The 20207-nt window shown below is 41.3% G+C and overlaps 1 protein-coding gene across 2 annotated transcripts in view; it reads left to right on the top strand.

Annotated features, from left to right (window-relative positions):
* Positions 1–20207, top strand: part of LOC132176631 (uncharacterized) — a 42699-nt gene that overhangs the window by 578 nt on the left and 21914 nt on the right. Inside the window, exon 2 of one of the 2 annotated variants that reach the window (XM_059588891.1) lies at positions 1781–1875. The exons of the other annotated variant lie outside the window; for it this stretch is intronic. Within the exon in view, the coding sequence (XP_059444874.1) occupies positions 1781–1875 (95 nt within the window). The remainder of the gene's footprint in view (positions 1–1780; positions 1876–20207) is intronic. 2 annotated transcript variants of the gene reach the window in all.

The following is a 20207-nucleotide window of genomic DNA, read 5'->3' as shown; positions in this document are numbered from 1 at the left end:
AGATAATCAGGCACTTGCATTTGAAGCTACTTCTAAAGTTTGTGTTATGGGCTTTTTGGTCGCTTAATCTAATAGATTTGGTGTATATTTCTTGTCCATTGGATAGCAAATGGTGTATATTGTGTTTGGAATGACGTTAAGTTACAATTTCATTGTTTAGAAAGGAGCCACCAGGGAACAAAAGAAAAAAAAAAAAGGATTTTATTGGAAACAATCATGGATGATTTGGGTTAAAGCCTTTAATTCATATTTATGATACCCTTTAAGTGGAATGGCTATGGCAGTTCGAGGGGAGGTGTCAAACCTGTAAAAGGGTCATAATAGCAGGAGGTGATGTTGTAAAAGAGGTTAGAGTTTCTTACCTAAAGAGTATCTGATATAGGGATTGGGTTGCATGTAGTTTTGAGTGATTTTGGATCTGAATGCTATGTTAACAGTGTAAATGTTGCTTGCCTGCAGTTTGCTCCTAGGTTTTTGGATTGGTATGCTATGTTAAGCTCATTTTGTTGAAAATCTTGAAATTGACACCTGAACATGGTTCATTGAAGAGTACTAATTGACCCTCTTATTTTTTCTATGTTTGCTCAGCTATATTTTGAACCATCTAAAAAAATTGGTATGCTTTATTTTGCTTGAATGAGATATTCAATTCATTAATTTGAAATTTCAGCCATATTGGTTAACTGTAAATGAAGCAACAATTTTAAAAAATGGCTTCAATGGCTGCTTTTTTTTTTTTTTTTTTCCTTTTCTTTTAGAACAAATATATATATGTATTTGACATATTAGCAACTCTTGATAAGTTGTACACGGAATTGAGAATAGGAGATGGATAAAAAGGAAGAAGTTGGATATAATTTATCTTCTTTTTTCTTTTTCCCCTTCATTTGCCTTCAATCATGGTGCTATCATATAATGTTGAGCATATATGTAACCGAATCAAAACAAATGTTGAGCATATATGTAACCGAATCAGAACAAATGTTGAGCATATAGGTAATAGTTGAATAATTTTGCTATGCTTTCACAATATGTTTGAATGCAGAGTTCTGGTATCTGATATGCAGTAAGTTCTACTTAGCTCCCGTACCTGTTGTGTGACAACGAAAAATGATTCTCTCTATATGATTATGAGATTTTGGGTAATTTTCGTTAACTCGGTAACTGATTCAAGGGTCTTCAGATAATTGCTTGGATGTTTGCAAATAATTTTGTTTAAATGAAATTAGTACCTTGTTCGAATTGAATCTGTAGACAAAAGAAAAAGATAAAGGCACTATTTGTGTTTTATTTTTGAACTTTTGAAACAATATTCTGCTTTGATTTTAATCACCAATGAGAAATCATGCTGTTAGTTGAATATACTATTATTGTTATAATGCAACTTTAATGTCAATATTATTACACCCTTGGGTAAGATTTTCATTGAGACCTTTGGCTTTAATAAGCACCTTATATCTTGTAGAAGTGGGTGCAAGTTGAGAATCGCTTTGCTGAATACATGTATCTGGTTGCCTGGTTTCTTTAGGCATGCACCTTGCCTGCGATAATTTCTTCCCCCCAGCTCCAAATCATTACCAGTTAGCAATGAAAAAGGGTGATAGTTTCCAAATCATTAGCAGTTAGCAATGAAAGGGTGATAGTTTTGGATGAACTGAATGACACTATTATGTCTTCTTATATAAGTGCTCTCTTGTCAAGACCTCCCGCCATCATTTCATTGACCTTAAAGCTCACTTATCTAATTCTAACCTTTTGGTTTTGAGTCCTTTTCAATCAGATGATAGATCACTATTGGATTGCTTTCATTATGGTGGTTTCATGGCTTTTGGGAGTTTTAGATGCCAGTGCTGGTGATGCTGATCTGCAGTATAGGTAATTTTTTTTCCATTTCCTCCTAAATTTTCTTTGAAGGTTTTATGGTGCTATAGCTTTATTGTATTCTTTATGTGGAGCTTCATCAATCAAGATCTCTTTTTCTTTTTCTTTGAGGTTCATTTGAGGTTCTTACATTAAGATCCCGTGTTCTTTTTCTTCTTTTGCTGCAGGAAGAGAGAGGGGTGGGGGGTGGGGGGAGCTTTCTATTTGCATGTAATTATGCCCTTGTTTTTGTGCCGTTCATCCACGCTTATTTCCTTACTCATTTTATTCTCTAGATATAATGAAAATAAGAGGCTTGATAACCAAAATGTTCCCACATGTTCTCATCATTCTTTTAGAACCCCTAATATATAAGCCTTGTTAGACTTATTTTGCCTACCTGAAACCCTTCTATAACTAGATGACTCGATTTTTTCAAAAATTGGTAAAGAACCAAACCAAAGCATCAATTGGCTTGATTAGCGCCCAGAAAAAAGAAAAAAAGAAAAAAAGAGAAAGGCTTGATTGGCCAACTAAATGGAGCATGAGGAGAGAAAAAATCTTTTATGGAATATATATTATCTTAGGTTGTGTTTGTTTTGGCGTAAAACATTCCCCCACTTTCTAGTGTTTGGTGTGGGCACAAAAATGTTGATCAACAAAATGATTTTTGTGTCTAACTACAAATTTGTCATTGTAAGGGTGAAATGGCTTACGCCTCTCACAAGGTGGCTGTTCGCCGGAGGCTCCCCAGGGGGAGGCAATGAGTCTGGGATCGTTGCTTCCTGTTGGATAGGAAGGTGTTGAATGTGTGCCGGTGATGGAGTTTATTGGGCCTGGATTAGGCACAGACAGTACCTCAGAAACAGATGGGATGGAGGAATTAGGGTCAGAGAAGGATCCCTCCAGCTGGGTAGTTGAAAGCTACCTCAAGTTTTGCCCTAAAATTGGTGTATCTGATGAGGGGAAAAAGGAGGAGTTGGTGGGTTTGTTCAATTCTATTGAAGCTTCTAGAGTGCAGTTTGATTCTAATTTGGGAGGCTTTTATGCCAATGATCTTGCTCTTAAAGGATTTAAGGAGCTAAAGGAGTCCGGTTGTTCTCGTATTATTGACAGGGGCCAGATGGAAACTATGCAAGGTAGGGGTCGATTGGTGGATTATGAAGCTTAACATCGTCACATGGAATGCAAGAGGGTTGAATGCCCTCAAAAAAAGGCTGAAGATTAGGGGTCTCTTGAAAGAATGAAAACTAGATATAGTGTGCTTGATTGAGACTAAGATGGAGGCTATTTCCCCTGAAGTGGTCCATAGTTTTTGGGGAGGTCAACATGTGGGGTGGATGTATAAGGGGTCTAATGGTTTGTCGGGGGGGATGTTACTGATATGGGATAGGAGGGTGGTTGAGTGTAAGGAGGAGTGTGTGGGGCATTTCACCCTGGCGTGCTCCTTTCAAAATGTGGAGGATAATTTGGTTTGGGCGTTTGGGGGGGTGTATGGCCCGAATGATGATGTGGAGAGAAGGGTCCTTTGGGAAGAGCTGGCTGGTTTGATGAATGTATGGGAGATTCCTTGGTGTATTGGTGGGGATTTTAATATTGTCCGGTTTCCTAGTGAGCGCTCTAGTCTCTTATTATTCTTCTGGCATGATGGATTTCTCCGACTTCATATCAGAGAACAATTTGGTGGACATTCCGATGATGGGGGGTCAATTTACTTGGTCTAATAATCAAGAGAATGAGATTTGGTCTAGAATTGACCGGTTCTTGCTCTCCTCGGATTGGGAAGATCATTACCCAGCGGTGTCACAAAGAAGACTTCAACGCCTGCTCTCCGATCATTTCCCTTTATTACTGGACTGTGGGGCTCCCTGCAGAGGTAATAAGTGTTTCAAATTTAAAAATATGTGGCTTAAATCCGAAGGTTTTGTTGACAAGGTTAGTTCTTGGTGGGCGTCTTATTCGTTTCAAGGCTTGTCTCGGTTTGTGTTAGCTAATAAGCTGAAATCCCTTAAAGTGGATCTGAAAAAGTGGAATGAGGAGGTGTTTGGTGATATTGGGAGGAAAAAGGAGTTGTTGGGTGGAATTTAGGAGTTGGATGAGTTGGCAGAATTGAGAGGCTTAGTTCAAGAGGAGAAGATTAGAAAGGCGGATATGTCGAAAGAATTGGAGAATACATTGTTGTGTGAAGAAATTCATTGGCGCCAAAAATCGAGAGCTTTGTGGCTCAAGGAGGGGGATCGAAATACTCGATTTTTTCACAAGGTGGCTAATTCTCATCGAAGGTGTGGAAGCGCTTCGTATTAATGGTGTCTTATTTGACGATCCAGCTGAGGTAAAAGATCACATTGAGCAATATTATCAAAGCTTATACTCGGAACAAAGCACTTGGAGACCTAGAATGGATAACCTGCCATTCTTGTCCATTGATGAGGAGGATAATAGGTGGTTAGAAAGAGATTTTGAGGAAAATGAGGTATGGGAGGTGGTAAAAGGTATGGAGGGTGATAAGGCACCGGGCCCGGAGGGCTTTTCCATGGCTTTCTTTCAAGCTTGTTGGGGTGTAATTAAACATGATGTTATGGCGGTTTTTGCTGAGTTCCATCATAGACGTGAACTGGTGAAGAGCTTGAATGCAACTTTTATTTCCTTGATTCCGAAAAAGGCGGATGCGGTGGAGATGAAGGATTTTCAACCCATTAGCTTGGTGGGAGGGGTGTACAAAATTGTTTCTAAGGTACTCGCCAATAGGATGAGAACTGTTTTGGGTAAGATCATTTTCAACTCTCAAAATGCTTTCATCGGGGGTCGTCAAATCCTAGATTATGTGCTCATTGCAAATGAATGTGTGGATAGTCGTATGAAATCAGGGTGCCAGGTGTTCTTTGTAAATTAGACTTGGAAAAGGCTTATGACCATGTAAATTGGGACTTTGTTTTGTATTTGCTGCATTAGTGCTGTTTTGGCGAGAGGTGGAGGGCTTGGATAGAGTGGTGTATTACGTTGGTAAGATTCTCCATCCTTGTGAATGGTTCTCCGAAAGGTTTCTTTGACAGTTCGAGGGGAATTCGGCAAGGGGATCCTCTCTCTCCGTTACTTTTTGTGCTTGTTATGGAGGCTTTGAGTAAGATGGTGAATGCGACGGTTGACGAAGGCCTTTTGACTGGATTTTTGCTGGGAGATAGGGTCTTCTCGGAGTTGGTGGTTTCACAACCTTGTCAAATATGCTTCCCGTGTATGTGGGCTGTGCCTCTCTGCGCTTTACTTTATATCATTATTACTTATAAAAAGAAAAGGTGTTGGCCATTTTTTAAAGATTGTCTCTGCCTCTCCCTTAGCTCCCTCTCCTCGAACTATAGCACCACCCAGCCCCACAAAGGAACCCGCGAGCCCCCACCACCCGCTGCAATTGCCTCCATCCATTTTGTGTTGTAGGCTGTAGCCCACCCCACCCCCTCTCTACTTTGCCCTCTCCTCTAGTATTTATTTATTTATTATTGTTAGAACAAGTGGCTCATATTCTACTACTGGCCCAATGGGTGTAATTAGTTTATGTGGGGTTGGGGACAAATAAGTTGTTGGGGATATTTTGGGGTTTTCCAAAGTACTTATAATTAGGATTTTCCTATAAATATGTTATGTTGTAACCCTAAATCATTGAATAGAAAAATATAGCCGCACTCTCTCCTGTGGATGTAGGCACATTGCCGAACCACGTAAATCTGTGTCTCAACTCTCTCTTGATCTCTCTTTTTGATTCTATACTATTCATCATTGTTGTGCACAGTAACAACAATTAGTATCAAAGCCTAATTATACGATGGCTGGGATTGGCACATCTTCTGTGAAATTCGAAGTGATGAAGTTCGATGGATCCGGTAATTTCGGGTTATGGCAGAGACGTGTCAAGGATTTGTTGATGCAACAAGGGATGATGAAGGCATTATATGGGACGAAACCAGAAGGGATGGCAGACATAGATTGAAAGGAGCTTGAGGCGAAAGCGGTGGCTACTATTCGGCTTTGTCTAGGAGATGACGTGATGTATTATATCATGGACGAATAATCTTCGACGGCAGTTTGGTTGAAACTGGAAAGTCGGTATATGTCAAAGTCGTTGACGAACAAGCTCTATCTAAAGCAGCCGTTGTACGGCTTGAAGGTGGTGGAGGGCTCGGATCTGAGCCAACACATCAACACATTTAATTAGATAATTGGAGATTTGAAGAGGGTTGATGTGAATTTCGAAAACGAAGACAAGGCGTTGATGCTATTGAATTCACTCCCAACTTCTCCTACGTATGAGAATTTGGTTACAACTCTGACATGGGGGAAAGAGTCCTTGGAGTTAGAGGACGTTACAGGAGCCCTGTTGGCTTTTCATCAGAGGAAGAAAATCAATGATGAAAGTTCTCAAGGAGAAGGGCTAGTTGTAAAGGGTAACCAAGAGTGGGAAGAAGCATTAACAAGGGTGGTTCGAATGGCAAGAATTCTCGGTCAAAGTCCAGGAGGAGGAAGGACATCATCTGTTATAAGTGCGGAAAGAAAGGGCACATGAAGCGGAATTGTCGAGACTAGAAGAAATAAAAGGACGACGAGAATGAAGGTTCCTCAAAATTTGCGAACGCAGTGGAAGACAATTCAGATGATGCTGATGGTGATATGCTTTCTGTTGCATCAAATTCAGAGCATCCTGTGGATTCTTTGGATTCTGGACTCAGCATGTTCGTTTCACGTGACGTCCAACAGAGATTGGTTTGATACATATATGTCAGTTAATTCTGGTATAGTTACTATGAGTAATGGTACATATTGTAAACTTACTGGCATAGGTAATATCAGGATTAAGATGTTTGATGGTGTGATTAGAACGTTATGTGATGTTAGACATGTACCAGAAGTGAAAAAGAATATGATTTCATTAGGAACCTTAGACTCAAACGGTTATGGTTATAAGTTTGAAGGTGGAGTAATGAAGGTGACTAAGGGTGCGATGGTAGTGATGAAGGGGCAGAAAAGTTTAAAGAATATCTATAAACTGTTAAGAAGTACAGTTGTAGGTGAAGTCGCCTCTGTGGAGTCTGAGTTTGATTGTACTATTTTGTGGCATATGCGGTTGGGTCATATGAGTGAGTGGGGCATGTTGGAGCTTTATAAGAGAAATTTGTTGAAATGTGTTAAAACGTGCAAGCTTAAATTCTGTAAATTCTGTAAATTCTGTGTTCTGGGAAAGCAGAATCGAGTACAATTCAAGACAGCCACACATAAGACAGAGGGCATTCTTGACTATGTTCATTCTGATGTTTGGGGACCAGTGAGGACAGCGTTACAGGGAGGACATATGTATTTCGTGATCTTTATTAATGATTTTTTCAAAAAGGTTTGGGTCTACTTCATGTGGCACAAATCAGAAACGTTTGCCAAGTTCAATTTGTGGAAAGCTGAAGTGGAGAACTGGACTGGGAAAAAGGTTAAGTGCCTAAGGACAGATAATGGAATTGAGTACACAAACGACAAGTTCTGAGATTTCTGTGAGCAGCATGGTGTAAAGAGACATTTCACACTACGCAAGACACCACAACAAAATTGTGTGGCGGAAAGGATAAATAGGTCTATTGCAAAGAGAGCACGATGTCTCAGGTTGAATGTTGGACTTGCAAAGATTTTCTGGGCAGATGCAGTGAGTATGGCATGCTACTTGATCAACAGGTCACCGAGGGTAGCACTTGATGGGAAAGTTGCAGAGGAGGTGTGGACAGGTAATGAGGTAGATTTGTGGCGTCTCATATTGTCTGGGCATAGAAAAGATGATGTGTTTATATGGAATTTACTCTCTCTAAATGGTATAAGGCCTTTTGGGGGTAAACCCAATAATAAAACCGTGCGGGCTTGGTCCAAAGCGGACAATATCATACCATTTGAAGTATGAATGTTACATATGGTATCAGAGCCATAGCCCAACCTGAGATGGGGGGAGTGTGCACAAGCCCACATGAGAGTTGCCAGCAAGGACGCTGGGTCCTAAGAGGGGGTGATTGTGACGTCCTATATTGCCTGGGCATGGAAAAAATGATGTGTTTATATATAATTTACTCTCTCTAAATGGTATGAGGCCTTTTGGGGGTAAATCCAATAATAAAACCATGCGGGCTTGGCCAAAAGTAGACAATATCATACCACTTGGAGCAGGGATGTTACAAGATTACTCTGGTTTGAGAGTATTTGGTTTTCTAGCCTATGTGCACATACCTAGTGAAGAACGATCGAGCTTGATCCAAAGTCTAGACAGTGTGTCTTTTTCGGATATGGGAAAGGGGTTAAGGGTTACAAGTTTTGGGATCCAAAGGCAAACAAGACGGTGATTAGTAAAGACGTGGTATTTGATGAAAATTCCATGTTGAAGAGTACTCAGGGTAAAGAGAAGTAGGTGCTAGAAAGCAGTAGCAGTGATAAGCAGGTGGTGCAGGTGGAGTTAGAGACTCTTGTGTAGGAGAACACTTCTCAGGGTACAGAGACCTCTACTTCAGGAGTTAAGGAGCATCACACTATAGCCACAGACAGGCCTAAACGCACTATCAGGCCACCAACCAAGTATGGTTTTGAAGACATGGTTTCTTATGCTCTTGTCATCAGCAGTGGAGATCCTACTACTTTTCAAGAGGCTAGCAATAGCCAAGAGTAGAGCAGATGAGTGGGTGCTATGGCGGAAGAGATGGAGTCTCTACATAAAAACCAAACGTGGGATTTGGTGAAGCTTCCATAGAAGAAGAGGGCGATAAGGTGCAAATAGGTGTTCAAGAAAAAAGAAGCAGTATCAGAAAAAGGGGGAGAAAAGTTCAAGGCTCGCCTAGTAGCAAAGGGTTATTCACAGCAAAAAGGGGTTGATTATGAGGAAATATTTTTCCCAATGGCCAGACATACTTCCATCAGAGTGGTATTGGCGTTGGTAGCTCCTTATGACATGGCATTGGAGCAAATGGGTGTGAAGACAGCTTTTCTCCATGGTGATTTGGAGGAGCAAATTTACAAGGAGCAGCCAGAAGGGTTCAGTCAACCTAGACAGGAGCACTTGGTCTGTAAATTGAAGAAATCACTTTATGGGCTGAAGCAGTTTCCAAGGTAGTGGTATAAGTGGTTTGACTCCTATATGATTAGAATTGGCTACAGGAGATGTGAGTATGACTATTGTGTGTATGTGAGGAGCCTTGATGATAACTCATTTATTTTTCTGTTACTGTACGTGGATAATATGCTTATTGCAGCTAAGAGTATAGTGGAAGTTAACAAACTGAAAGTTTTGTTGAGTAGAGAATTTGACATGAAGGATTTGGGCGTAGCCAAGAAGATTCTTGGGATGGAGATTCGCAGAGACAGGGATGCCAAGAGATTGTGGCTATCTCAAGCCGGCTATATGAAGAAAGTGTTGGAGAGGTTTAGCATGGAGAATGCGAAACCGGTAAGCACACTTTTGTCGAATCATTTCCGTTTGTCTGCCTCACAGTGTCCAATGACAGTTGAAGAAACTGAAGACATGTCTAAGGTCCCATATGCCAGTGCAGTGGGGTGTCTGATATATGCTATGGTATGTACCAGGCCAGATTTGGCTCATGCAGTCAGTATGGTGAGCAAGTACATGGCGAATCCGGGGAGATAGCACTGGGATGCAGTCAAATGGATTTTCAGATACTTGAAAGGTACTACAGAGTATGACATCACTTTTGTCAGACAGAAGAGTGATTTGTCAGTTGTCGGATATGTGGATGTAGATTATGCAGGGGATCTGGATGACAGGAGGTCGACCACGGGTTATGTGTTCACTTTTGTAGGAGGATCCATATGTTGGAGGTCTATGATCTAATCTACGGTTGCGATGTCCACGATTGAGGCAGAGTACATGGTGGCGGTTGAGGCTGCAAAGGAAGCTTTGTGGCTTACAGGGTTAGTCAGGGGAGCTGGGTACTCAGCAAGGTGGAGTTCCATTATATTGTGACAGTCAGAGTGCCATTTACTTGGCAAAGAACCAAGTGTATCATGCTAGAACCAAACACATTGATGTGAGGTTTCCCAAGATTAGGGAATTGGTTGCTACAGGTGAATTGTTACTTGAGAAGATTCACACTTCTGAGAATGTAGCAGACATGTTGACGAAGCCTGTTAGCGCAGACAAGTTCAAGCACTGATTGGACTTGACAAATGTCTCCAGGTGCTAGAAAGGAGAGGAGAGAAGGCGGCATCCCTAAACCTATTAGTTCCAGGCGTAGGCCCAATACTTGATTATCTTCAAAGAGGTGAATACTCGCTAAGGTGGAGATTGTTGGAACAAGTGGTTCATATTCTACTACTGGCCCATTGTGTGTAATTAGTTTATGTGGGCCTGGGGACAAATAAGTAGTTGGGGGGTATTTTGGGGATTTCCAAAGTATTTATAATTAGGGGTTTCTTATAAATGTGTTATGTTGCAACCCTAAATCATTGAATAGAAAAATATAGCCGCACTCTCTCCTGTGGACGTAGGCACATTGCCGAACCACGTAAATCTGTGTCTCAACTCTCTCTTTTCAATTGTATATTATTCATCATTGTTGTGCACGGTAACAACATATACAAAAGAGCCTATTACACAAGCTTTAAACTGAAAATGACGCACAGACATCTGTAAATTCCGTAAGCGTTGAAGCTTGCGAAGAATACCCCAAGACCCTCCATGAGAAAAGTGTTTGGAGCACCATTTTCTTCAATTCTATAGTTCCCATTTCATGATCCTCAAAACTCCGCCCATTCCTTTCTCTCCATAAGGACCACATTACACACAAAGGGGTCATCCTCCAAAGGTGCATGACTGTCCGCTTTTCCCTTTGCCCTCTCCAACTCCCCAAGCATTCCTTCAAACTCCTCGGCATCACCCATGTTATACCAAATAGCTGAAGAATCATATTCCATACCTCTACAGCAGCTTCACAATGCACTAAAAGGTGATCAATTGATTTGTCACTCTTCTTGCATATACAACACCACTTCGTCACAATGATGTTTTTCTTTCGTAGGTTGTCCAATGTTAAAATTTTCCCCATAACCGCCATCCATACAAAGAAAGCCACACGCGGAGGAGCTTTACTCTTCCAAACAAGCTTCGACGGGCTGTCCACCGGGGCTGGATTAATCTTCACCTTGTACAATGACTTCACCTCAAAAAATTTTCTCTTCGAGGGAATCCAACTAATTTTATCTACCCAACTATGCCTTACCTGTTGGGAATACAGCATTTCGAAAAATCTCGAAACCTCCAGTTCCCAATCATGAACAGGCCGAATAAACCTTACATTTCAATAAATAGCACCATTTACCATCTCTATATTCTCCTCAACCCATGCCTCCTTTACACATGCTATATTGAACAAGGCGGGAAACAAATTCTGTAGTTATACCTCCCCACACCAGACATCCTGCCAAAACAAAACTCAAGACCCGGTTCCTACCTCGAAACGCACATGTTGCTTAAACTCATCCCACCCCCTTCGGATGCTTTTCCACATGCCCACCCCATACGACCCTCCTACCTCCTTGGAGCACCAATCACCCCTCATCACCTCATATTTAATCTCCACTAATTTCCTCCACCACGCATCTCTTTCATGTGCAAATCTCCACAACGATTTACACAATAAAGCTCGATTAAATTGAATCAAATTCTTTACCCCTAATCCCCCAGCCTCTGTAGGCATGCAAATTTTTGACCAATTTACCAAGTGGAACTTGAACTCGTCACCTTCACCTCACCACAGAAAATCTCTTTGTATTTTTTCAATCCGCTTTGCCACAGTCACTGGAATTTGAAACAGCGATAAGTAGTATGTGGGTATGCTAGATAGCGTACTCTTGATCAACGTTAGTATCCTACCCTTAGATAAACACATACGCTTCCACCCTGCCAACTTCGTCTCCATCTTCTCTATGACCTTATTCCATATAGAGGGGTCCTTATTATGAGCCCCCAAAGGTAGCCCCAAATATATAAACGGCGTCGAATCCACTCCACACCCAAGTATACTTGCCAATCCTTCTACATCTTCCACCTCACCTATAGGAGCAATCACAGATTTTGATAAATTTATTTTCAGCCCTGAAACCGCTTCAAAACACAACAACAAACATCTCAAGTTCTGAAGTTGTTCCACCTTTGGCTCGTAAAAGATAATAGTATCATCTTGTGTATGTGATACAAACTTCCCCAATACTGAATTCAATTGACTAACCAGAACCTTTGAGATTATTTTATACACCCCGCTTACCAGACTAATCGGTTGAAAATCCTTTATGTCCACCGCCCCAGCTTTCTTTGGAATAAGTGCAACAAATGTAGCATTAATGCTCTTCTGAAATTTACCACTATCATGAAATTCCTTGAAGACCGCCATCATGTCCTCCTTAAGCACCCCCCAACATTTATGATGGAACACCATAGTAAAGCCATCTGGTCCAGATGCTTTATCACCCTTCAATTTCCTCACCACCGCCCAAACCTCTTCTTCCTCAAAATCTCTCTCCATCCACAATCTCTCCCCTTCCACTATGGAATTAAGATTTTCCATCAATGGATCTAAGAATGTGGTTGGTCTCCCCTGACACTGCTCAGAATACAGAGCTTTATAAAAATGAACAATATGATCTTGTATAGCTGCCGGATCCTTGGTCCTACTCCCACCCACCATCATTGCCGTAACCGTGTTATTTCTCTTATCCAAGTTTGCCAACCTATGAAAGAACTTCGTATTCCAATCGCCCTCTTTTAGCCACAATGCTCTAGATTTTTGCCTCCAACTCATTTCTTCGTGAAAAAGTGTCTTCTCTAAGTTTTGGGAACACTCATCTCGCCTAAGTGTCTCCTCCTCCGTTAAATCTCTACTTTCTATTATGCTATCCAACCCACCCAATACCTCCAACTCCTTTTTACGTTTTCCTATGTCTCCAAAAACCTCCACATTCCATTTTTTGAGATCCCCTTTCAAAGCTTTCAACTTACGAGCCAACACATAATTGGAGTTACCTTCGAAAGAAGAAGAGGTCCACCAACTCTTAACCTGCTCCACAAACCCCTCCGCTTGTAACCACATGTTTTCAAACCTGAAGGGTATACGACCCCTTCTTCCAGTTCCACACTCCAATATCACTGGAAAGTGATCTGATAATACTCTAGGCAATCTTTTTTGGCAACATCTGGCTAGCGCTCCTCCCATTCTGCAGAAATCAAAAATCTATCAAGTCTGGACCCTGCACGCCTATTAGACCATGTGATCCGCCCTCCTACCATTGGAAGATCGGTAAGCCCATGCTTGAAAATAAAATCAGCAAAAGCGGTCATTGCTTGCGTTTGTCTTGTAGCCCATAATCGTTCTCCAGGGTTGCGCACGACAATAAAATCCCCTCCCACACACCAAGGTCGATCCCACACATTCATTACACCTCCCAGTTCATCCCAAAAATTGCTTCGGATACTAGCATCATTTGGCCCATAAACACCCGCAAAAGCCCATTCAAAATTTTCTGTGACACTTCGGAAGACACATGCTACTTCAAAATGCCGTACACATTCCTCAACCTTCTCCACCACTCGTCTATCCCACATTAATAAAATACCTCCGGATGCACCCGTAGCTCTCAAGTATAGCCAACCAACATGATTACACCCCTACACACTCTGAATCACCTCAATATTAATAACCTCCATTTTTGTCTCCTGTAAACACACAATATCCGCCTTCCACTCTCTTAGTCTCCTCCTAATCTTTACTCTTTTCTCCGGCTCATTCATACCTCACACATTCCACGAAATTATTTTTGGCTTCATTAACAAGATTTTCCAGCCCTCCCTTTTACATTCACTTTACGCGATCCCTTCACATCATAGTTCACTGTGCTTTCCAATCGCTTTAATTCACGATTACCTCAATAACCCACTTTATCATTCCCTTGTTGACCACTGCCCCTTCGCCCATTTGCTCTATTGGTCTCAATGGCAGTAAACAGTGCCAGCAACTCCTCCTCATGCCCATCACACTTGAGTCCCAATTCTTGACAAAATTCTAGCACCCGTTCTAATACCCAATCCGGAGAGATAGATTGAGTTTCTCCCGCTTCCATAATGGCTAGGGGTGGAATATCTTCTGCCTCCCCCATTTCATCTAGTAGTCCGACCCTTTCTATTACTGCACCAACCCCCTCACCATTGTCCAGACACTGCTCGGCCTCCCTCGCCTCTACCATTTCTTCAACTTCCCCACCTTTTGACTGCTCCGTAGGTGTCACCACAACCGAACCCGCCTCACTGGTAGTTTTTGCGCTGCCGGGTTCCTTAGCTGTCGCTTGTATGTCTCTGGTGGTCTTTCCGGCAAATTTGGGCATTTTCAAAAGCTTACTCATGAACTGACCCATAGCTTCAATAGCTCCCAACAGTTTTGTGCTCCCTTCTTCGGCTCTGTCTGCGTCAGTCTCACCTTACTCAGCTACCCCTGTTGCCGCCTTGCCTCCTGGCGCCGTCTCTGGTGCCATGAAAACGAAGTCGATAGGGTTTGGGCCTTCTCTAATGCCATCTTCGGCCATCTCTGTCTTGTTTTCAACCTGCCCATCTTGTCCTTCCTTCTCATCGGCGTGTTCTATGCCAAGAAACTCATTTAGTTGCTTCGGCATCCCACTCCAATCAATCGCCGGCGATTCTGCAGTCACCGGTTGGTACGTGTGGTCCTTCTCATTGGCATGTTCTGTGCTGAGAAACTCCTTCAGTTGCTCCAGTGTCCCACTCCGATCAGTCGCCGGCGATTCTGCAGTCACCGGTTGGTACATGTGGTCCACTGTTTTTGGGTGCCATCTTTTGGTTCTAGGTGGGTACCAGCGTATGTATATCTTACAATATCTATTGATTATCTGAAGTCTTGTGGGTTTGTCTACTAGTCTCCTCTAGTATTGTAGCCCCTCACAGTGCCCCCACCCTCCCTTGGTCTCCCCCATTCCAAAAGAAGAAAAAAAGGCTCTCCTTCTCCCATTGTAGTACCACCTTTCCCGTTTATGGGTTCTTTTAGATCGAATTATTGACGACAGTATTTCGCTGTGTTAGGCAATTAAGAGTGGTTTTCAGTTGCAATAGGAAATAGTATTTGCACTGACCAAACGGAAAACATTTTTAATATTTTCAGGCTCTCAATCAAATAATGAAAAATCAGTGATTTTCCGCAAAAATATTTGACTATAAATTTTACCTATAGAAATCATTGTGTGTCAAAACAAACGCAGCCTTTTTTCTCTACGCAAAACAAGCGCAGCCTTATATGTCATAGTTTATAGGTTAATAATTTAGTGGAGAAACAATTGTTAATCTATTTATTCCTTAAGATGAAAGGCAGCTTCACAAATAATTTCATGAAACCTTTATGTTGTGGTGGCTTAGTCTAGAGTTTTGAAATCTTGCTACCTTGTCTGGACTTATGTGTGGGCCAAAATATAACATTGGCTCCTGATCTATAATTTCATGAATCCCTGAAGGACATAGCTGGTCTTTAATGGCCCTCTCACCTAAAGTATGCTCTTCAATAGCTATATTACGAAGCATAAAACAATTTTGTGAGTGGAAGATTGACCAAAACCTAGGCCCCACATAAGGTATTCAAATAATAACTATAAAAAGAAATTGCAAACAGGGATTTCAAACCATGTTTATAGTTTTCTAATATGGTCCATGTGGTAAAACCACGGGTGGGTGATCTCAAATAATGGAAGACACAAATACTCTATCCACTGTCTAGTTTTTCTGTAGGGTTGAGGAATAATGAAGAGCTGTTAGTGTCCCACTTATTATTTGTGTAAGTTATACGTTTTTCAATTTGCAAATGATTGAGTGCCTCCATAACAGTCGCAAACAATAATGGCGATAAATAATGAGTCCCCTTGTCTTAGTCCACGAGAACTCTAAAGAATACAAGTGGTGAACCATTAATAAGAATGGAAAACCACATTGTAGAAATACAATGCGCTGTCCAATCTCTCTATTTCTCTCCAAATCCACATCTTTTCAACAAATATATCAAGAACTCCAAATTAACATGATCATACACACCTTCTCCCAAGTCCAATTTACACAGCACTCCTAGTTCTTCAGATTTAATCTGACTATCCAAACATTCATTAGCAACTAGAACTGAATCCAAAATTTGTCTACCTTTGATGAACACATTCCTGATTTTAACTTGTTCACCAGGACCGTGGAGATAATCTTTGCAAGCGTCATATCATAGTGATAGATTGGTGTTATAAGTGTAAAAAAAGTGGGAAAACTCTGGATCATTTGTTTCTTCATTGTCTTATCGTCAGGAGAGCTGTTGATTATGGTTTTTCAAATGTTTGGAGTAGAGTGGATTATGCCTAAATAGGTGGTGAACCTTTCGGCGTGTTGGAATAGGGAGGTCGGTCAGAATGACAACATTATTGTTTGAAATGCAATTCCTTCTTATTTTGGTGCATTTGGGGAGGGGAAGGGGGGGGGGGGGGGACCCTATCTTCAAAACCTTCGCTACCGCTTTATCCCGTCTCTCTAGATATGTAGATTTATGTTGTCTTTTTTATTATTCTTGATTTGCTTGATGTTTTCTTTTGTATACTTCCTCTGTACTTGGATTGCGCCCCTGGTGTGTCTAATGAATTTCTTTTCCTTATTAAAAAAAAAAATAAAATTATATGCACGTCCACTAACTAAGAGGCTAGAAATCCCTAATGTCCACAACACCAGCCTTTTTTGGGATAAGGGAGACGAATGTTGCATTAGAACCCTTCTCAATCTACCATCTACTATGAAGTTCCTTAAAAAACTGCCAAGATGTCCTTTTTCACAACCTCTCAGCACTCTAGAAAAAAGCCATAAAGAAAACATTAGGACCCGAAGCCTTGTCACCATTCAATCCCTTACCACCTCCTACAATTCATTCTTCTCAAAATCCCTTTCCAATCAATTTCTCTCATCCTCATCGATGGAAAGAAATGACAGCCCATCTAATTTGGGTCACCAACTAAACTTTTTAGCATACAACCTCTTGTAGAATTGCACTATATGTTCCCTTATTTCTGTAGAGTTAGAATTCATAGACCCATTAATAACTAAAGAGTCCACCAAGTAATTTCTTCAATGAGAATTTGCCACCTGATGGAAATTTTGTGTTTTTATTCCCCTTCCGCCTTCCTTACTCCACCATCTGCAACTTTTTTTTTTTTTGATAAGTCACCATCTGCAGCTTTGCCTTAGTTTCATTGACACCTTCCCTATTTCTACACCCAACAATGCTTTTCTGCTCAAAATATTTCACCACCTTCCTCATATGAGAGACGCAGTTGCCCCGCCCCTTACCTTCTCAACCCTCCGGGATGATAATGGAACTGTGCACCCTCTACACTGTACTTTGACAGTCCAAAAACCTTCCATAACTGTTTGCCCACCGCTGCACTACATGTGCTATACTACCATCTCAATGAGTTCTACAAAACTCTCTCAAATTCTCTCCTTTAATCAATTTGTGGACAGAATAGAATATGGGGCTGTGTCAATCATCACACTGCCACACTCCCTTCATATTGCATATATATATAAACCAACATAGAGTACAAAGACAAAAATACCCATACAATATATTTTTCTAACACTCCCCCTCAAGCTGGAGCATATATATCATGTAAGTCTAGCTTGGAACAAATAAACTCTAACTGCTTCCGACACAAGGGTTTTGTAAACATATCAACTAACTGATCTCCAGACTTCACGAACGGTGTAGATATATCGCCATTGAGTATCTTATCTCGAACAAAGTGACAGTCAACCTCAATATGCTTGGTTCTTTCATGAAAGACAGAGTTAGATGCAATATGTATTGCAACTTGATTATCACAAAATAATGGGATAGGAGTAGGAGCGGCAAATCCGATCTCTTGGAGAAAGAGTTGTAACCATGTCAATTCACTAGTAGTGTTAGACATTGCCCTGTATTCTGCCTCGGCACTGGACCGTGCCACCATCGTCTGTTTCTTGCTTTTCCAAGTTACTAGATTACCACCCAAGAAAGTACAATATCTTGTAGTAGATCGCCTATCTGAGGGAGAACCAGCCCAATCTGCATCAGTAAACCCATCTATCCGAAGGTGTCCATTCGGTCTATACAATATCCCAACCTTTTCAAATATCGAATAATACGAGTAACAGCTTCCCAATGTAAAACCCTAGGAGCCTCCAAAAACTGACTGACAACACCAACTGCATATGAGATGTCTGGTCTAGTAATGGTCAGGTAATTCAACTTTCCAACTAAGCGACGATACCTACCAGGATCTTCAAACAATTCCCCTTCATCTTTTACTAATTTCTGATTAGGATCTATTGGAGTGTCAACAGGACGAGCACCCAAAAGACCCGTCTCCTCTAACAAATCAAGTACATATTTTCTTTGAGATAAATTGATGCCTGTTTGGGATCTAGCAACTTCAATCCCCAAAAAATATCTTAGTTTTCCCAAATCTTTTGTCTGAAACTTCTGTTGTAAAAACAATTTCAATCGAGCAATGCCTCCTGAATCATTACCTGTAATCACGATGTCATCCACATATACCACAAGGAGAATATGACCAGCACTTGTATGCAAGTGAAATACTGAATGATCTGTCTGACATTGCTGAAGACCAAACTCCATAACTGCCGCTGAGAACTTCCCAAACCATGCCCGTGGAGATTGCTTGAGACCGTACAAAGCCTTTTTCAATTTACAGACACAACCCTGATACTCTCCCTGAGCAACAAACCCAGGTGGTTGCTCCATATAAACTTCCTCGTGCAGATCCCCATGTAAAAAGGCATTTTTGACATCCAATTGAAATAAGGGCCAAGCCAAATTAGAAGCCAAAGAAATGAGAATACGGACGGAGGAGATTTTGGCAACTGGAGAAAATGTCTCATCATAATCAATACCATATGTCTGTGTATAACCCTTAGCAACCAAACGAGCTTTCAACCGTTCAACTGAACCATCAGGATTAAACTTAACCGTGTAAACCCATTTGCAACCAACAGGCTTCTTAGCAGGTGGTAATCGAACAAGCTCCCACGTACCATTTTGATGCAAGGCCTTCATTTCCAATTCCATAGCTTGCCTCCAACCAGAGTCAGATAAAGCATCATGCACTGTCTTTGGGGTGGAAACAGTAGAAAGATGGGAAATAAAGCAAGAATAGGAAGGAGACAAAGAACTAGTAGATACAAATTGACTGATAGGATGTGCAGTAGTGCAAGAACATGTACCTTTCCTTAGGGCAATGGGCAAGGAATTAGATGCAGGTGGCAGCGGATCCGAAGACGGGATGGATGATGGTGGAGGTGCAGGAGCTGATGGACGTGGCCTACGTGTATAAACCTGGAGAGGAGCAGAAGAGCATGGAGGCAACACGACACACTCAGAGAGATATGGAACAGGCAGCGGAACAGACGTGACATTGAGCTCAAGGGTAGACGCTTCGAAAGACGCATCAACGGGAAAATAGGCAAGAGACTCAACAAATGTGACATCAGCGCTAGTAAAGTAGCGACGAAGAACAGAACTATAACAACGATATCCCTTCTGAGTTGTGGAATAACCAAGGAAGACACATTTAGTAGAGCGAGGATCAAGTTTATCATAGCCAAGACCCAAGTTATGAACATAGCAAACACACCCAAAAATCTTTAGTGGTAAGGCAAACGGAGGTGAAGAAGAGTATAAGAGTGAATGAGGAGAAACACCATCTAAGACCGAGGAGGGCATCCGATTAATGAGATAACAAGCAGTGAGGACTGCCTCACTCCAAAAATGTTTGGGGACATGCATATGAAACAAGAGACAACGTGCAACATCTAATAAATGACGATTCTTACGTTCAGCCACACCATTTTGTTGTGGAGTGTGAGCACATGAGGTTTGATGGATAATGCCTTTATCAGACAAATAAGTGGCAAAAGAACTAGATGTATATTCTTTGGCATTATCAGAACGCAAGATACGAATTTTTTGAGAAAATTGAGTCTTAATCATTGTACGAAACATTTGGAAGACAGAAAATAACTCGGAACGATTTTTCATTAAAAATAACCAAGTCATACGGAAAAAATCATCCACTAATGTTACAAAATAATGAAATTTATTGGACTAGATCTTCATAGGACCCCATACATCAGAATGAACTAACTCAAAAGGACGAGAAACTCGACTAACAACTCTTGACGGAAAAGAAACACGATGGTGTTTGCCAAGCTGACACGCTTCGCACGACACAGACAACTCATGACGGAGACTTGG

This window comes from Corylus avellana, chromosome ca3 (assembly GCF_901000735.1).
Source record: "Corylus avellana chromosome ca3, CavTom2PMs-1.0".
In the NCBI taxonomy this organism is placed as follows: Eukaryota; Viridiplantae; Streptophyta; class Magnoliopsida; order Fagales; family Betulaceae; genus Corylus; species Corylus avellana.
The sequence above is the reverse complement of the archived record's forward strand: the minus strand, read 5'-3'. Positions and strand labels throughout refer to the sequence as shown.